The sequence below is a fragment of the Oncorhynchus mykiss genome, chromosome 17, assembly GCF_057628025.1.
Source record: "Oncorhynchus mykiss isolate SJ-2025 chromosome 17, ASM5762802v1, whole genome shotgun sequence".
Classification (NCBI taxonomy): domain Eukaryota; kingdom Metazoa; phylum Chordata; class Actinopteri; order Salmoniformes; family Salmonidae; genus Oncorhynchus; species Oncorhynchus mykiss.
Genome location: NC_143038.1, coordinates 46,791,376 through 46,808,462, shown reverse-complemented (window position 1 = coordinate 46,808,462; position 17,087 = coordinate 46,791,376). Strand labels below are relative to the sequence as shown.

The window sequence follows — 17,087 nt, the reverse complement described above, 5'->3', positions numbered from 1 at the left end:
CAACACAGGAGTGGCTTCGGGACAGATTTCAGTTTTCAAATTTTTATCTATTTGCAAAATTTTCTAAAAACCTATTTTTGCTTTGCCATTATGGGGTATTGTGTGTAGATTAATGAGGATTATTTTGTTTTTTTAATCAATTTTACAATAAATAATAATAATAAATGTGGAAAAAGTCAAGGGGTCTGAATACTTTCCAAATGCACTGTACATCAGAGTCAGTTGAGAACAACCTGGAATTGGGAAATGTGGCTCAAAGTTTGTATATATTCTAAACAAATACCTTCAAATGAAATGTATTTGTCACATACACATGGTTAACAGATGTTAATGTGAGTAATGCAGTAATAACCAACGAGTAATCTAACCTAACAATTTCACAGCAACTATCTTATACACACACACAAGTGTAAAGGGATGAAGAATATGTACATAAAAATATATGAATGAGTGATGGTACAGAACGGCATAGGCAAGATGCAGTAGATGGTATCGAGTACAGTATATACATATGAGATGAGTAATGTAGGGTATGTAAACATATAAAGTGGCATTGTTTAAAGTGGCTAGTGATACATGTATTACATAAAGATGGCAAGATGCAGTAGATGGTATAGAGTACAGTATATACATATGAGATGAGTAATGTAGGGTATGTAAACATTGTATTAAGTGGCATTGTTTAAAGTGGCTAGTGATACATTTTTTACATACATTTTTCAATTATTAAAGTGGCTGGATTTGAGTCAGTATGTTGGCAGCAGCCACTCAATGTTAGTGGGGGCTGTTTAACAGTCTGGTGGCCTTGAGATAGAAGCTGTTTTTCAGTCTCTCTGCCCCTGCTTTGATGCACCTGTACTGACCTCGCCTTCTGGATGATAGCGGGTTGAACAGGCAGTGGCTCGGGTGGTTGTTGTCCTTGATGATCTTTATGGCCTTTCTGTGGCATCGGGTGGTGTAGGTGTCCTGGAGGGCAGGAAGTTTGCCCCCGGTGATCCGTTGTGCAGACCTCACTACCCACTGGAGAGCCTTACGGTTGTGGGCGGAGCAGTTGCCATACCAGGCAGTGATACAGCACGACAGGATGCTCTCGATTGTGCATCTGTAGAAGTTTGTGAGTGCTTTTTGTGACAAGCCAAATTTCTGAGGTAGAAGAGGCGCTGCTGAGCCTTCTTCACGACGCTGTCTGTGTGGGTGGACCAATTCAGTTTGTCCATGATGTGTACGCCGAGGAACTTAAAACTTACTACCCTCTCCACTACTGTCCCGTCGATGTGGATAGGGGGGTGCTCCCTCTGCTGAATCCTGAAGTCCACGATCATCTCCTTAGTTTTGTTGACGTTGAGTGTGAGGTTATTTTCCTGACACTACACTCCGAGGGCACTCACCTCCTCCCTGTAGGCCATCTCGTCGTTGTTGGTAATCAAGCCTACCACTGTAGTGTCGTCTGCAAACTTGATGATTGAGTTGGAGGCGTGCATGGCCACGCAGTCGTGGGTGAACAGGGAGTACAGGAAAGGGCTCAGAACGCACCCCTTGTGGGGCCCCAGTGTTAAGGATCAGCGGGGTGGAGATGTTGTTACCTACCCTCACCACCTGGGGGGCGGTCCGTCAGGAAGTCCAGTACCCAGTTGCACAGGGCGGGGTCGAGACCCAGGGTCGAGACGCTGGATGAGGAGTTTGGAGAGTGCTATGGTGTTAAATGCTGAGCTGTAATCAATGAACATCATTCTCACATAGGTATTCCTCTTGTCCAGATGGGTTAGGGCAGTGTGCAGCGTGGTTGCGATGGCGTCCCAGTCTGCTGTTCCCACATGCTTCAAGAGGGCCACCATTGTTCCTGTTCCCAAGAAAGCTAAGGTAACTGAGCTAAACAACTACCGCCAGGTAGCACTCACTTCCATCATCATGAAGTGCTTTGAGAGACTAGTCAAGGACCACATCACCTCCACCCTACCTGACACCCTAGACCCACTCCAATTTGCTTACCGCCCCAATAGGTCCACAGACGACGCCATCGCAACCACGCTGCACACTGCCCTAACCCATCTGGACAAGAGGAATACCTATGTGAGAATGATGTTCATTGATTACAGCTCAGCATTTAACACCATAGCACTCTCCAAACTCCTCATCCAGCGTCTCGAAATTGGAGTGGGTCTAGGGTGTCAGGTAGGGTGGAGGTGATGTGGTCCTTGACTAGTCTCTCAAAGCACTTCATGATGATGGAAGTGAGTGCTACCTGGCGGTAGTTGTTTAGCTCAGTTACCTTAGCTTTCTTGGGAACAGGAACAATGGTGGCCCTCTTGAAGCATGTGGGAACAGCAGACTGGGATAAGGATTGATTGAATATGTCCGTAAACACACCAGCCAGCTGGTCTGCGCATGCTCTGAGGACGCGGTTGGGGATGCCGTCTGGGCCTGCAGCCTTGCGAGGGTTAACACGTTTAAATGTTTTCCTCACGTCGGCTGCAGTGAAGGAGAGTCCGCAGGTTTTGGTAGCGGGCCGTGTCAGTGGCACTGTATTGTCCTCAAAGCGAGTAAAGAAGTTGTTTAGTCTGTCTGGGAGCAACACATCCTGGTCCGCAACGGGCCTGGTTTTCTTTTTTTAATCCGTGATTGACTGTAGACCCTGCCACATACCTCTTGTGTCTGAGCCGTTGTATTGCGACTCTACTTTGTCTCTATACTGACGCTTAGCTTGTTTGATTGCCTTGCAGAGGGAATCGCTACACTGTTTGTTTTCGGCCATGTTTCTAGTCACTTTGCCCTGGTTAAATGCAGTGGTTCGTGCTTTCAGTTTTGCGCGAATGCTGCCATCAATCCACTGTTTCTGGTTTGGGAATGTTTTAATAGTTGCTATGGGTACGACATCGCCGATGCACTTGCTAATAAACTCGCTCACTGATTCAGCGTATTCGTCAATGTTGTTGTTTGACGCAGTGCGGAACATATCCCAATCCATGTGATCGAAGCAATCTTGAAGCGTTGAATCAGATTTGGTCGGACCAGCGTTGAACAGACCTGAGCGCGGGAGCTTCCTGTTTTAGTTTCTGTCTGTAGGCAGGGAGCAACTAAATGGAGTCATGGTCAGATTTTCCGAAAGGAGGGCGGGGGAGGGCCTTATATGCGTTGCGGAAGTTAGAATAACAATGATCCAGGGTTTTACCAGCCCTGGTAGCACAATCGATATGCTGATAGATTTAGGGAGTCTTGTTTTCAGATTAGCCTTGTTAAAATTCCCAGCTACAATGAATGCAGCCTCAGGATATGTGGTTTCCAGTTTGCATAGAGTCAAATAAAGTTTGTTCAGGGCCATCGATGTGTCTGCTTGGGGGGGGGGGGGGGGGGGGAATATATGCGGCTGTGATTATAATCGAAGAGAATTCTCTTGGTAGATAATGCGGTCGACATTTGATCGTGAGGAATTCTAAGTCAGGTGAACAGAAGGACTTGAGTTCCTGTACGTTGTTATGATCACACCACGTCTCATTAATCATACCCCCCCACCCCTCTTCTTAAGCTTGGGCTTATCACTTGCCACAGTACCACTACATTCTGCAGACCTACAACTCTCCCACACCACATCTCAAAATGTGAGTTTCCTACCACTGTCACTTCTCTTATGCTTTTCCCATTTGTGATGCCAGTGTGAGGATGCAATGTGGGGGGTCATTATAGAGGAACAGCAGTGTGGTTTCTCTCATTTCCTGTTGAAAAGAGAGTCAGAAGTAACAGTTAGTGAATTCAAAGAAGACAGACGTTGAGACGATAGAGAGACAATAGGCTGTTAGCTTCATTGAATGTGTTCAGGTTTGTTTTTGCTACTCCTATGATCACACTCACAAGGCTTCATGTTTTGTGATTTTGGTCATGTATCTGCCTCCTGGTGTTTCTTATGTTGTTAGTGATCCGTCTCTCAGCTTTGAGTCAGCAGGCTTCTCAGCAGCCTTCTCGTACACTTCAGCTAGTTTCTGATTATGGTGAAGCTTCACATACATAAAGTAGGACTTTATACCGCAGGTGTTTGAATGTCACGCTTCATTTCTTTAATTTAATTCATACCGAAAGTCATGCTTTCTTTCTTAATTTATCTCAGCTCAAAGCTGAATGCACTGCACATATGAGAACCATATATACACATTAGCCATGTGACATAATAATGCACATTACCTGTATGACATAATAATGCACATTACCTGTATGACATAATAATACACATGACCTGTATGACATAATAATACACATGACCTGTATGACATAATAATGCACATTACTTGTATGACATAATAATACACATGACCTGTATGACATAATAATACACATGACCTGTATGACATAATAATACACATTACTTGTATCACATAATAATACACATTACCTGTATCACATTATAATACACATTACCTGTATGACATAATAATAATACACATTACCTGTATGACAATATGTCTGTTATACACAAATACTGGAATATTTGGTTTTGTCAAACACAAAAAAGGTGTGTCACAGTTGGAAAACTGTTTCATCAGGCATCGTGGATCACCTCACCACCACAAGGGAGAGGAGGGCAAAACAAAACAGGGCATCATCACTCTGGCTTCTCACAGACATTCTCTCACACTTCACAGAAACCAACACTAAGGAAGTATATGGATATCAGAGATAGAGGTCAAATATAGAACTCTTATTTTGGTATTTCAATTTCAACATATGTTTTTGGCTTTGAGTTTGTTGGTGAACTTTATCGTCTTCCTCTCTCCCTGTCAGTAGTTCAACAGGAGAAGAGTCGCCTAGTAAGCAATCAGCTCCACCAAAGGAATGCTTTCTGTCAGACAGAGTAAGCACAGTAAGCGACTGACCTTTACATGAAGACACTAATCTGTTGAACTGCTTATCTGTCATGTATAACACTTTGACCTCTGACCCCAGAGGACCTCTGACCCCATATGAGCCACAGCAATGAGTCACAGTTTCCATCTACATTATCATTCATCATTCTGACAAAACACATCACTATCAGTTGTGTTGCATAGCAACGTACAGTTGATGTTATGATATTTGAACTCTTGTGGGTGTATGAGACATACATGGTTCACCACCCATAATAACAATATACTGTATATGATCTCCCTCCTTGCTCCACGTTGGGAATATACTTTATGCTTATTGTGAAAACGCCCTCCCTCTCTCTCTGTCTCTCTCTCCGTCCTCTATCTAGGACCTCCTTCAACTTGCAGAGTATATACAGGTGTGGAATCCTGCTCTGCTGACTCCTTACTAATGCAAAGAAGCTAACATATTTGAATCTAGAATGACAATCCATATAATTGAGACATACCTTTTAGTCCGAACCTCAACCTCACTTGTATTATGGTGTATCTCTTTCCATAGGAGGCTCTGTGGCGAGAGGATTCTCTGAAACAGAAGCTGTCTCTACTGCAGCACACCACCTCTACTATACTGCTCTCACAGGACAATGTCTGGAAGGTTAGGACCTGGATCTCTTATACACTGATGTGATGTCCACAAATGTCCCTCTACCTTTGCCCATGTCACAATCATACTCATGTATGCACATTGACTTTCTGTATTTCTGTACCATATTCTGTTTCATGAAGGGACTGCCATAAAGTTTGGACAGTAGGTTAATGTTCTGAGCAACTCTTGTGTTGTGACATAGGGTCCTTAAGGTGTCTGGTCCATCACTTCTCTAGATGAGGTAATACTGTGTTTGGTTCAGTGATCTAGTTTAACACAGGCTGTGGTTTCAGAGACGAGTTCACAGCGTTTCCACCATTATTCTACTGGAGGAGCTGTGGTCTACCCTGCATTGTGTCACTGAGAAGCTGATAGAGAAACACAAGAAATGTACAGAGAGAAATGAAATGGCACAGGAGGCGTTTGCCACCGTCTACTAGTTGTTATCTGCTTTTCGGTCTTTCTACCTGACTGTCAGTATGTTTCATCTCTCTCACACGTCTCATCTTTCTCTACCCTCACAGATCTGTTGTAAAGAGGACAAGATGAAGGGAAAGATTTGGGCACTAGAGTCACAGCTGAGGATCTGTGGACAGGTGTGTTCAGGAACACCGTCTGTACCTATTACTTACAGTATATGGCTCATACAAAATCGCCACCAGGCTGAAATCACAAAGAGCAATCATCATTTTGCTGTCTAGGGATGGAGCCAAGATGCTACTGCTACAGTCAGAGCAGCAGAGGCAGGAGGTGGAGGAGATGGCTGTAGCCGCGCTCCAGAGGGTCACTGACCAGACTAACAAGGCCCAGGACAGGGCTCACAGCCTGGATGTAAGGGGTCAGACAGGGCTGCATTCTGGATCACGCAAAATAGCACTGTGTTCTATTACAGTCAATGATTAATTACATTTTTGTGACTCCATTTGAGAAATAAGAGATTTCGAATTAATAAGAAGGGACATCTTAGGACAGTTTCACCGCATGTGTATTTTGTGTGTCCCCAGATGGCACTGCAGACAGCACAGGTTCAGTCATCACAGTGGAGAGAGCGCTATGAGGAGGAGAGGATCAAATGCACCCAGATGAGGAAGTCTCTGGTGCAGAACATAGACAATATAAACATATTACAGAGCCAGCTCGAGGTACACACACATATATATATATGTATGTATATGTATGTATTTTTGGATTGAATGGGCAAATGACATAACACAATAATATATGCCTATAAAGTATCTAAAAGCTGTCTTCGGATATCAAACACCATTACAGATAAGTATGAAAACAGTTACACATGTCAAAATGGGGGATATCCTCCTTTAAATGGCGGGGTTGCTCTTTGCTGAAACAAACTCCAAATTATGGCTTTAAGTAAATTAAATGGGGTTTATTATTTCTTGACAAATCTTTCTTAATCAAATAACTGGTGTTTAAAAAGTCATAGATGACTTATCCTAGTAAATAAGTTCCCAGCATAGCACACCCATTGACTATACATTAGAATGACCGTATTATCATTACCGATATTATGGTTCTCATTACCGAAATGGACCTGAAAATAACATGGTATTGAGGAATGTGTGTTTTAGTAATGAGACGCCCTTAGTTTAATGTGCAAATAATATGAGACAGACATTATGAGTCAGCAAGAAATTCACCCCACCACTGAAGTCTATTCATGCTACCATGGTTGTAAGGTTATGGTCCTCTGACTTTTTTCCAATTTGGGCTTTTTAGCCGTTTCGGTAATGAGAAGGTCAAATGAAGTAACGGGGGTGTTTGAATATAAGAACATCATTCTGAATGCATATAAGGGAATATATTAAATTATCTTGTGCTCATCTAATAACTACTCCTCTAGATCAGTGGTACCCAAACTGTGGGATGCGCCATGTTGTATTAGCAAAAAGGCACAAGCCCATAGTTTGTGTTACAATGTTTGAGTCACTCAAATATCACATAAATACACATTAGACATGGCAAAAGGCATGGCATAATGTATAGAATTGCAAGAGAATTAGCTTTAAAATTGCAAAATGTTCTCATAACAAAATATGGAGAATTGCAGGAAATAAGCTTTAAAACCTGGAAAAACATTGCTTGTGCCCATGGAAATAGACGTGGGGGGCGTGGGATGTTCCCATTGCCTGATTGAAAATGTTTGGGAATCCCATGGGTGAATTTATAAACTATTTGGAGTTTTTACAGGAACTTGAAAAAGTGTTATGTTGATGACAAATGTTCACAAACACTGTGTTTTTACATAATAAATATTCCAGTTTAATGTTATTATAGTTAAAACTACTATATAATAGTTTAATATTTAAGTTAAATTAGTATAGCCTTATTATGATTTATGGACACACTTTTTGTGTTTTATTCAAATAAGCTGGGTTTCTCTAAAGTAAAATTGCATAAAATTACACGAGAATTGAATCCGGACGCTGTCACGTTCTGACCTTTATTTCCTTTTTTATTTTTTTATTTAGTATGGTCAGGGCGTGAGTTGGGGTGGGCAGTCTATGTTTGTTTTTCTATGTTTTGGGGCATTTCTTTGTTTCGGCCTAGTATGGTTCTCAATCAGAGGCAGGTGTCATTAGTTGTCTCTGATTGAGAATCATACTTAGGTAGCCTGGGTTGCACTGTTTGTTTGTGGGTGATTGTCTATGTTGATGGCTTGTTTCAGCGCAGCTCGCATTAGCTTCACGGTTGTTATTTTGTTTACTGGTTTTGTATAGTTTTCAGTGTTCAGTACATTCTTTATTAAAGATTTACCATGGACACTTACCACGCCGCATATTGGTCCTCTGATCCTTTTTGCCTCTCCTCTTCATATGAAGAGGAGGACGACCATGACAGACTCATTTTGGTAATGATAATTTGGAGTGAAAATGTACAAACTTTAGGCGAAAATGTACCACATATTTAAAATAAGACACCGTGCCATAAACTAGGCATCTTAGTCTTTAGAATGTTAGTCGATTTTTGCAGATCCATCATTGTTTTGTAACTCAATTTGCTACTGACATGGTTAAAACTGGTTTCATGAGAATTCCCCCCCCCCCCCCACCACACACACACACAGCACTGACCTGTTGTTAGAGTGACATAAGATATCTACATACAGTACCATCATGTATTTCCCTGTGCATCCATCCAGGGAGTGATAAGACAGGAGGCCCCTGAAAAGCCAGCTGCAGCACCAACACACTGAGGCTGAGCTCCATCTCAACATGAGCCTTCTAGAGCACAACCTGCACACCTGCAGCAGGAAGACACCAAGAAACAGCAGGAGATTGTCAAAGGACGGCTCCGTAAGTGTAGTATATTACACACCCACTTGCAGAAAAAAAATGTTGGATTGTGTTACTGTAGTAGTAGGTAAAGGAGTTTCAACTTCTATTTTAACCATGATATTTATTGGTCTATAAATGTGTTAAACTCATCACTAGAGCATCCCTTAGATGAGCAGATTCATCCAGCTATGTCACACCACAGCAACATAAAGCAAAGCATGATGGAAACCAACATCCATAGGTGAGGTCCGAATATGTCTACAATTCACTTTCTCATCTTAGTCATGTCAAACCCAGAGCACCAGCGTAGCAAATCAATTCAATTTATATAGCCCTTCTTACATCAGCTGATATCTCAAAGTGCTGTACAGAAACCCAGCCTAAAACCCCAAACAGCAAGCAATGCAGGTGTAGAAGCACGGTGGCTAGGAAAAACTCCCATGAAAGGCCAAAACCTAGGAAGAAACATTTATGTCAATGTTTGTCCCCTGGCTTCATGCTGTATGTCTCCAACATGTTTATTGGCTCTGCTTGCTTTTAGTCCTATATTATCTTGATACTGATGGAATCGTTCTTTTTTTCCAACAAGAGACGCTGTTGTCCCTGGTTTATCCTGCCGTCTCTGTTCCTGGTAGTCACGTGGCAGCCATTTTGACGTTGTTATTGGCCGATATCCCCACAAGAAGGAAACAGCTGTGGGACCTTTACCAAGTACTTCAAGAACACACAGAGAAGTATCTCTATGACATTACCTCAGCATTGCCATAGGCCCATATGACAAGACCTGGGAACTGGACAAAACTCTGAAGAACTTGCTCTGAGGGTTTTGGGAAATATGTTTATTGCATTTTACTTTTAAATGTTTTCTGTATAGCTCAGTCAACATTATAGCGAAGGATATTTAGCATCCATTGAAAATGTAATCTTGAAGTAAATGTGTATTTCTAATGCATTTTATGGTTACTGCATCATGTTCATGCATACGTGTTTCATCCTTCTATAATAATCAAATACATATGGTGTCAGTATATTAACACACAACCACTTTAATAACTAGACAGTAAAACTGACAAAATACCAGTGAATAAAACACTTGCAGGTATAACTGTCAATTTGAATGAAACCCTTTTTCATTACTGAATACATTTCAGTTCGGATTCCCTTCATTTAAAAAAAAATCTGATCACTTGCCTAGTTATGGGCGTTTTTCAAAAAATATATACAAATCATTAGGATAAAAGTTATTGAAAAATGAAATGCTATCTAAGCATAAGACTCCATTTACTCTCAAAAGTGCAGCGACACCACTTATACTAATTTCATGGACCAAAACATATGGTTTAAATTCCATAAAATTATAAATGGAGGCTATACATGGTGATAAGGTCTATCAGAAAATAAACAATCCATTTGGTTCACCGAATCCTCTACCTTGACCTGATCTTATCTACTAGTATTAGCATAAACAAACCAGTAAAGGGTATAGGATATATATTGCAGGAACAGTTAGAATGGATCTCAGCAGTCATGATGAGATACAAATGTATAATAACCAATAGAAAGGAAAGATAACTATTAAAGTGTGTATCATAAAAGTTCACATAATGGATTAACCACTTGCATGTTTTTTCTCCAAAAGAAAAAAATATATATAAATATCTACCTTTAGCACTTAAACATATTCTTCATGGGTTAAATACAGGTAGTAGACAAAATGACATGAGCAACAAGGACCAGGACACAGCTTGATAACTGACTGGTATTTTGTAACATGGGGTCAAGGGTTATGCCTGTAACTCATTGACTATGTTCAATGTTGCCTTGCAGCTGACAGGACTTTTGCCCATAATGCCATCCAATGCTCCTCTAATTCTGCCTATATTGAGTACAAGGCCACGGGGCTTTACAACTGCAGACAGACACTATCCATGTTTTACTGACTGCCACAGTAGTAGTCTTACAGTGCCTGTTTAGCAGCATTTACCACAATATATACATGGCTCCTTTCAGAGAACATAATAGCAAAAGAAAGGGGAAAGGCTAAATTGAAGCAATCCCTTTTCCTATTCGGATTAACACGCCTCTATAAACATAAGTACTAGCTTGCTGACTACAGGTCTTCACATAACCCAGCAGTAGAGGCAGCAGTAAGGAGACAGTGTCCAGACAGAGCTGTGTATGAGACTGACTGGCCTGGTAGGGCCATGGTGGACTGGGTAGCTTCACTGGGCGTGCAGGGCCTGGGGCAGGCTCATACCAGCCCCCAGGGGCAGAGCCTGAGGCCAGCCCTCCTGGCCCTGGTGGGTCTGCAGCAGGCGGTACAGCTGCTTCAGGTGGGTAACGATGTTGTCCTTGATGTCCGGGATGGAGATCTGCAGGCGCACGCTGCCGCTGTCGAAGGAGCGCATGCAGTCACCTGAGAACATTTCAGTGATCATACGTGCTACCACAGGGATGATCTGGGTGGGAGCAGAGGGCCAAAGACGAGTCAGTTACAGTGAAGGGACTCAACAGCAAAACACAAATGTTAAAATAATGAAAAAACAAATGTTTCATTCATTTTTTATGAATCATTGCCTGCACCGTCTCATACCTGCACCATGATGAGCTTCCTCTCCCTGGGTCTGCTGTCAGGCCACTCCTCTCCAAAGCACAGGTTGATGTCGAACTGAGGAAGGCTGGCCGACTGGCCCCTCTGATGGGCTATTACACCTGCACACATCAAACAATCACAAACAATCACATCACATAGCAAATCAGTCTCACAGCATACACTGAGTGTGCAAAACTTTAAGAACACCTTCCTAATATTGAGTTGCATCCCCTTTTGCCCTCAGAACAGCCTCAATTCGTCAGGGCATGGACTCTACAAGGTGTTGAAAGCATTCCACAGGGATGCTGGCCCTTGTTGACTCCAACTCTTCCCACAGTTGTGTCAAGTTGGCTGGATGTCCTTTAGATGGTGGACCATTCTTGATACACACAGAAAACTGTTGAGCATGAAAAAACCAGCAGCGTTGCAGTTCTTGACATACTCCAACCATTGTGCCTGGCACCTAATACCATACCCTGTTCAAAGGCACTTCAATATTTTGTCTTGCCCATTTACCCTCTAAATGACACACATACACAATCTTTGTCTCAATTGTCTCAAGGCTTAAAAATACCTATTTAACCTGTCTCCTCCCCTTCATCTACACTGATTGACGTGGTTTTAACAAGTGACATCAATAAGGGATCATGGCTTTCACCTGGTAAGTCTGTCAGGGAAAGTACAGGTGTTCCTAATGTTTTGTCCACTCAGTGCATGCCCTACTATCACACTACCTCCTAAGGGCCCAGCCTAATAGAATATAGAAATATCGATAAGCAAGAAGCTTTGAGAAGAGTGGTATAAAACATTGTTGCTGTAGGAAGGTTAGAGTCCATCTATGCTAAAATGGTCAGTAGGATCGGAGTCAGTACTTACCGCTGAGAAACGACTCCAGACAGAACAGCTTAACCTTCCTCTGCCTCTCTATGAGGTTGGGTGCATTGGGGTTGGGTGCACAGGGGCCTGACCAGTACACCTTGCACTGGCAAAGGCGGACGGCATAGATGTCATGGCCACTGACCTCCAGGATGAGGCCTCGGTCCATGACGTCCAGCAGGCGGTTGGTGAAGACCCTCTGCTTGTCGTTGGCGATGTGCTCGGTAGAGGGGAACCTCAGCTGCTCCAGGCTGATAGGGCCAAACAGCTCTTCCTGGTTGACCATGGGGCCCAGGTCCCCGTAAAACAGCCTGCAGCCCTGGGGATTACTGACTGTCATGGCTGGACACACCTCCTTACCCCGGTACTGGAACTGCACCTCCAGGTCTGTCACTGAGGGAGAAAGAGACAAAAAACACATGTAGATTCAATAAGAGAGGTACTCTTATTAGTTGGTCTGTATTAGTAAACTCCTGTGATACTATATACAATCAATGTATGCAGTCCTATATTTATCTAATGGAGGAGTTAGTGTGTAGTAGTGTACTCACTGGGCAAGGAGCTGATCCACATCTCTGGGGAGGCGAACATCATGTCAGGCATGGGAGGGGAAGGCATGTCAAGTGGAGGAGGGGGCGCCATCTCCTCAGGGGAGGGCTGCATCTCCACATCCAAAGGCTCCTCTTTTGGCCACGGCTTAACCTCCTCTTTGGGCCACACTTCAACTGATGGGGGGCAGCTGGGGGGGTGGAGGGGTGATACTGACCCCGGAGGAGACCACATTAGAGTGGGGCTGGTGCCTGGTCGTTACAGGGGAAAACAAAGCATGATTAGATGACATGTCAAAAACAATACAGGGATATTGATATCAAAACAAGGGGTAAGACAGACAAAAGGGCACTAGGCAGTTGTTTTTGGACCAAGCAAACTGGAAAACATTATCTGGATGCTAGATCTGAACTGTTGTGTGGTTTAGGACAAATGACATGGTAAACATCACAGAAAAACAGTATTAGTGAGGGACAAATAAGAGAGATAAGAGATAATTGACATGACTAACCATTGGATGTTGGATAAGGAGGAAGGGGCTCTGGAGTATCTGGTTCATCTTCATCACAGTCATTTGGCGTCCAGGACCCAGAGTCTGAGGATCCTGATGTGAGAGAGATGAAGAGAAAATGAAAAGAGAGCAAGGGATTCCAAATCCCAATCTAAGCTTCAAAGCTGCTACCATTGGCCATCATTTTAAATAATAATTTGTTCTTAACTGACTTGCCTAGTTAAATAAAATGTTTTTTTTAAATACATAAAATTGACTAACATCATTGTTGTTAAACTGTACTTTAAAAAAGTCAATTAAAGTCATTCAAGAGTTTTTCTTTATTTTTTACTATTTTCTACATTGTAGAATAATAGTGAAGATATCAAAAGTATGAAATAATACATATGGAATCATGTAGTAACCTAAAAAAAGTGTTAAACAAATCAAAATCTATTTTATATTTGAGATTCTTCAAAGTAGCCAACCTTTGCATTCTATCAAGGAGCTTCATGAGGTAGCAGAGGTAACTCTGGGACTTCCTTTCTTGTGGCAGTCCTCATGAGAGCCAGTTTCATCATAGGGCTTGATGATTTTTGCTACTGCACTTGAAGAAACTTTCAAAAGTTCTTCACATTTTCCAGATTGTTACCTTCATGTCTTAAAGTAATGATTTGCTTATTTGAGCTGTTCTAACCATAATATGGACTTGGTATTTTACCAAATAGGGCTATCTTCTGTATAAAAACACTACCTTGTTACAACACAACTGATTGGCTCAAACACATTAAGAAGGAAATAAATTCCACAAATTAACTTTTAAGAAGGCACACCTGTTAATTGAAATGCATTCCAGGTGACTACCTCATGAATTTGGTTGATAGAATGCCAAGAGTGTGCAAAGCTGTCATCAAGGCAAAGGGGTGGCTACTTTGAAGAATGTCAAATCTAAAATATATTTTGATTTGTTTAACACTTTTTAGGTTACTACATGATTCCATGCGTGTTATTTCATAGTTTTGATGTCTTCACTATTATTGTACAATGTAGAAAATAGTACAAATAAAGAAAAACCCTTGAATGAGTCGGTGTGTCCAAACTTTTGACTGGTACTGTATTTGTATGTCATCCATGGACATTTACCTGGGTTACTGAGGGGCTGTGGGATGTCACAGACATCGTAGATCTTCAGGGGGTTCATGGGGACTTCTTTGGTGCCATCGTAGACAAGGTTGAACTCTCTGCTCTTGTTGAGGGCACAGCGGAGCTGGGCTTTCCACTTGGCAGGGTCAGGGTCATCAATACCCTCCTGGAACTTTCCTGTCTCCACTGCCCAGGCCTGATACAAGGAGAGAGGAGACAGATGAAGAATACATTTTTTAAGTAATGTTTTACATTTTTTATTATTCTGAGCAGTAGATCTCAGCCTGCATTTTGACTCAGAAAGTGATCTCAGCTCAGAAAAGGTTGGTGACCACTGACCTACATGTATTGTTTCACAAGCTGTAACAGATATCTGCTTTACTAACCTTAAAGATTGTGTTCTCTTCCTCATGCTGGGGGGTGTGGCGCGTAGCGTGTTTCCAGGGGACCCTGAAGCGCTTGTTGTCTCGATCGATCCACACCAGACCTGGGTAGAGCCCACTGTCCACCTGGGCCACTAGCCAGGGCTTGAGCCGAACACGCCGTGGGGTCACCGCCATGCTTTCAATCTGGGGAGGAGGCCACCATGGGAGGGTTAGATATCTACTATCCATATGGTATACTTATATGGATATCCTGACCAAGATATTTAAAAACGTAAACAGTTCTAATAAAAGCACTGTACTAAGAAAACAGTGAGCTGTACGGTCATGATTTAGCTGGCACATCTTGATTGAGGCAGGCACTCACATTATGACCAAGATTACATGGCTATCAAGATTCCAAACAGACTTGGGCCACTAAGTACATAATCATGGTTGGTTTTATGATACTCCTGGTGTGTCTGCAGGACATGTTTCACAGGTCTGTTGAGTATGGAAATAAAGCCATGTCCAATGTTGCTACATTAACTTACCCAAAAACCATAACCATAAAATGACATTTACAGTAAAGCAATGACTTTACTGGCTTTTGTTGTGATAAACCTTTGACTTTTGTTGATGCTTAGTTGCAACCCCTCGCTCGCTCTTACTGTAAATTTGAGCAACATATGAAATACCAGTAAAATAGGCTACTTTTCACGGATAAATTGTTAGTAATGATTTCTAATAACCATCTAGTTACGAACTTTAAACTATTTCAAGGTTGCAAACTAACTAAATGTAGGCGGCCGCTGCGAAACGTACCTGCAGTTGAACGTGACCAGGAAGTAGGCTACTTTCTATCCGGGAGAAAGTAGAACCTCAATCAATTTCAGGGAAATATTATTCTCCAAAACGTTGGAATTTGTATGTCCTTGGCAATCCAGGTAAAAGTAGACTGTATGACTCACGTATACTTCTTATCATGCGAGAACAATTCTGATAATCTTGTCCCCATTAGTTCAGGCCACCCCTTTTCGACTCCCTTCCCGAAACTCAGGTAGAGCTGTGACGTCACAGACGTTTCATTCTTGGCACCCGGCACACCTTTCCAGCTGGTGAAAAAACCCAGCTTACTTTCGGTGGAGCCTTCTTGTGACCATGATGACCAAATGACTCACAATATTTGTTAGAATGTTGTTGCCATAGGTTCTTTAAATTAGCCATATAAAAACCATGAAGACTATTATGCTGTAAAATGATGTAATTATGTTTGTTGTTTTCAAAAGCAATTTGAAATAAGCAGTTTGGAGCGCAGTCATTTTATTATAGCCTAATTAAAATATGTTAATTTAGTTTTACGCATTTACCCTGTCATTGTAACAAGTACATTATGATAATTTCTACGATACACACTTGTTAATGGTGCAGTCACACCCAGAAACTGCCCACGGGCCTTTTCCCAATGTGTGCGTGCGAGCAGTCTTCACCGCACGAGGCGCTCTTGTCTTGAGGACTTCCCTGAAGTTTCCCAGTTTCCTTACGTGTGCATATATTTATAGGCCAGTGAGATCAGATAGCCTGTGTGTGTGTGTGTGTGTGTGTGTGTGTGTGTGTGTGTGTGTGTGTGTGTGTGTGTGTGTGTGAGAGAGAGTTTTCAAGATTAAGGATTTAAGACTGATGGTCAATTGAAAATACAACTGAAAAAGCATTATTAGCAAAGAACACATTTTGCCATTCAATTGAAAATATGTGTTATTTACTTTATTCAAACATGTGAAGTCTATACAATATTTTTTTGTTGGTATTTTGCAATTTAGCTTTGGATGTCATTACAGTGGTCTCAACCAATGACTGATAGGCTACATTTCTTCATATGTCAGGGTTGGTGGCAGGTGAGGGACATCCCATGTTTTTGATGTTGCTCTGCACATAGTCTCAAAGCTCCTGTCTCTCTGTAATGCATTGAAATGGCCAAACAAGGAACAGATTGTTCAGGGCCAAAACATTTCACTGACATCATAGGCAATTGAGGTTGGCCTCCAAACCAAGTCTATTGTGTACTTTAGAATTTGAGATGGTGATACAGAAAGGGGAATCTCACCGAGAAACAGGGGCAAAGTGAAGCACGGGAACCAAATATTGGATTGTGTCTCTATTAAGAAATAGGCTACTTAAAACATGAAAACCATCTACAGACTATGCAAACACATTTTATCTAGATTCATGATGAAGTCAAGTCACTGAAGCCACTCACACAGTATGTCTTTTTAATTTCAGAGGTGGAATCAGAGAAT

The 17,087-nt window shown here is 42.0% G+C and overlaps 1 protein-coding gene across 1 annotated transcript; it reads right to left on the bottom strand.

Moving 5' to 3' along the window:
- Window positions 1-9,601: 9,601 nt before the first annotated feature.
- LOC110494340 (interferon regulatory factor 6) lies at window positions 9,602-16,323 on the bottom strand. The gene is made up of 8 exons (XM_090205732.1): window positions 15,616-16,323; window positions 14,815-14,997; window positions 14,429-14,624; window positions 13,307-13,399; window positions 12,798-13,046; window positions 12,247-12,639; window positions 11,371-11,489; window positions 9,602-11,236 (listed from the first exon to the last, which is right to left on the bottom strand). Exons 2-8 carry the CDS (start codon window positions 14,986-14,988, stop codon window positions 11,000-11,002), a joined length of 1,461 nt encoding a protein of 486 aa, XP_090061858.1. The 5' UTR covers window positions 14,989-14,997; window positions 15,616-16,323; the 3' UTR covers window positions 9,602-10,999.
- Window positions 16,324-17,087: the final 764 nt, after the last annotated feature.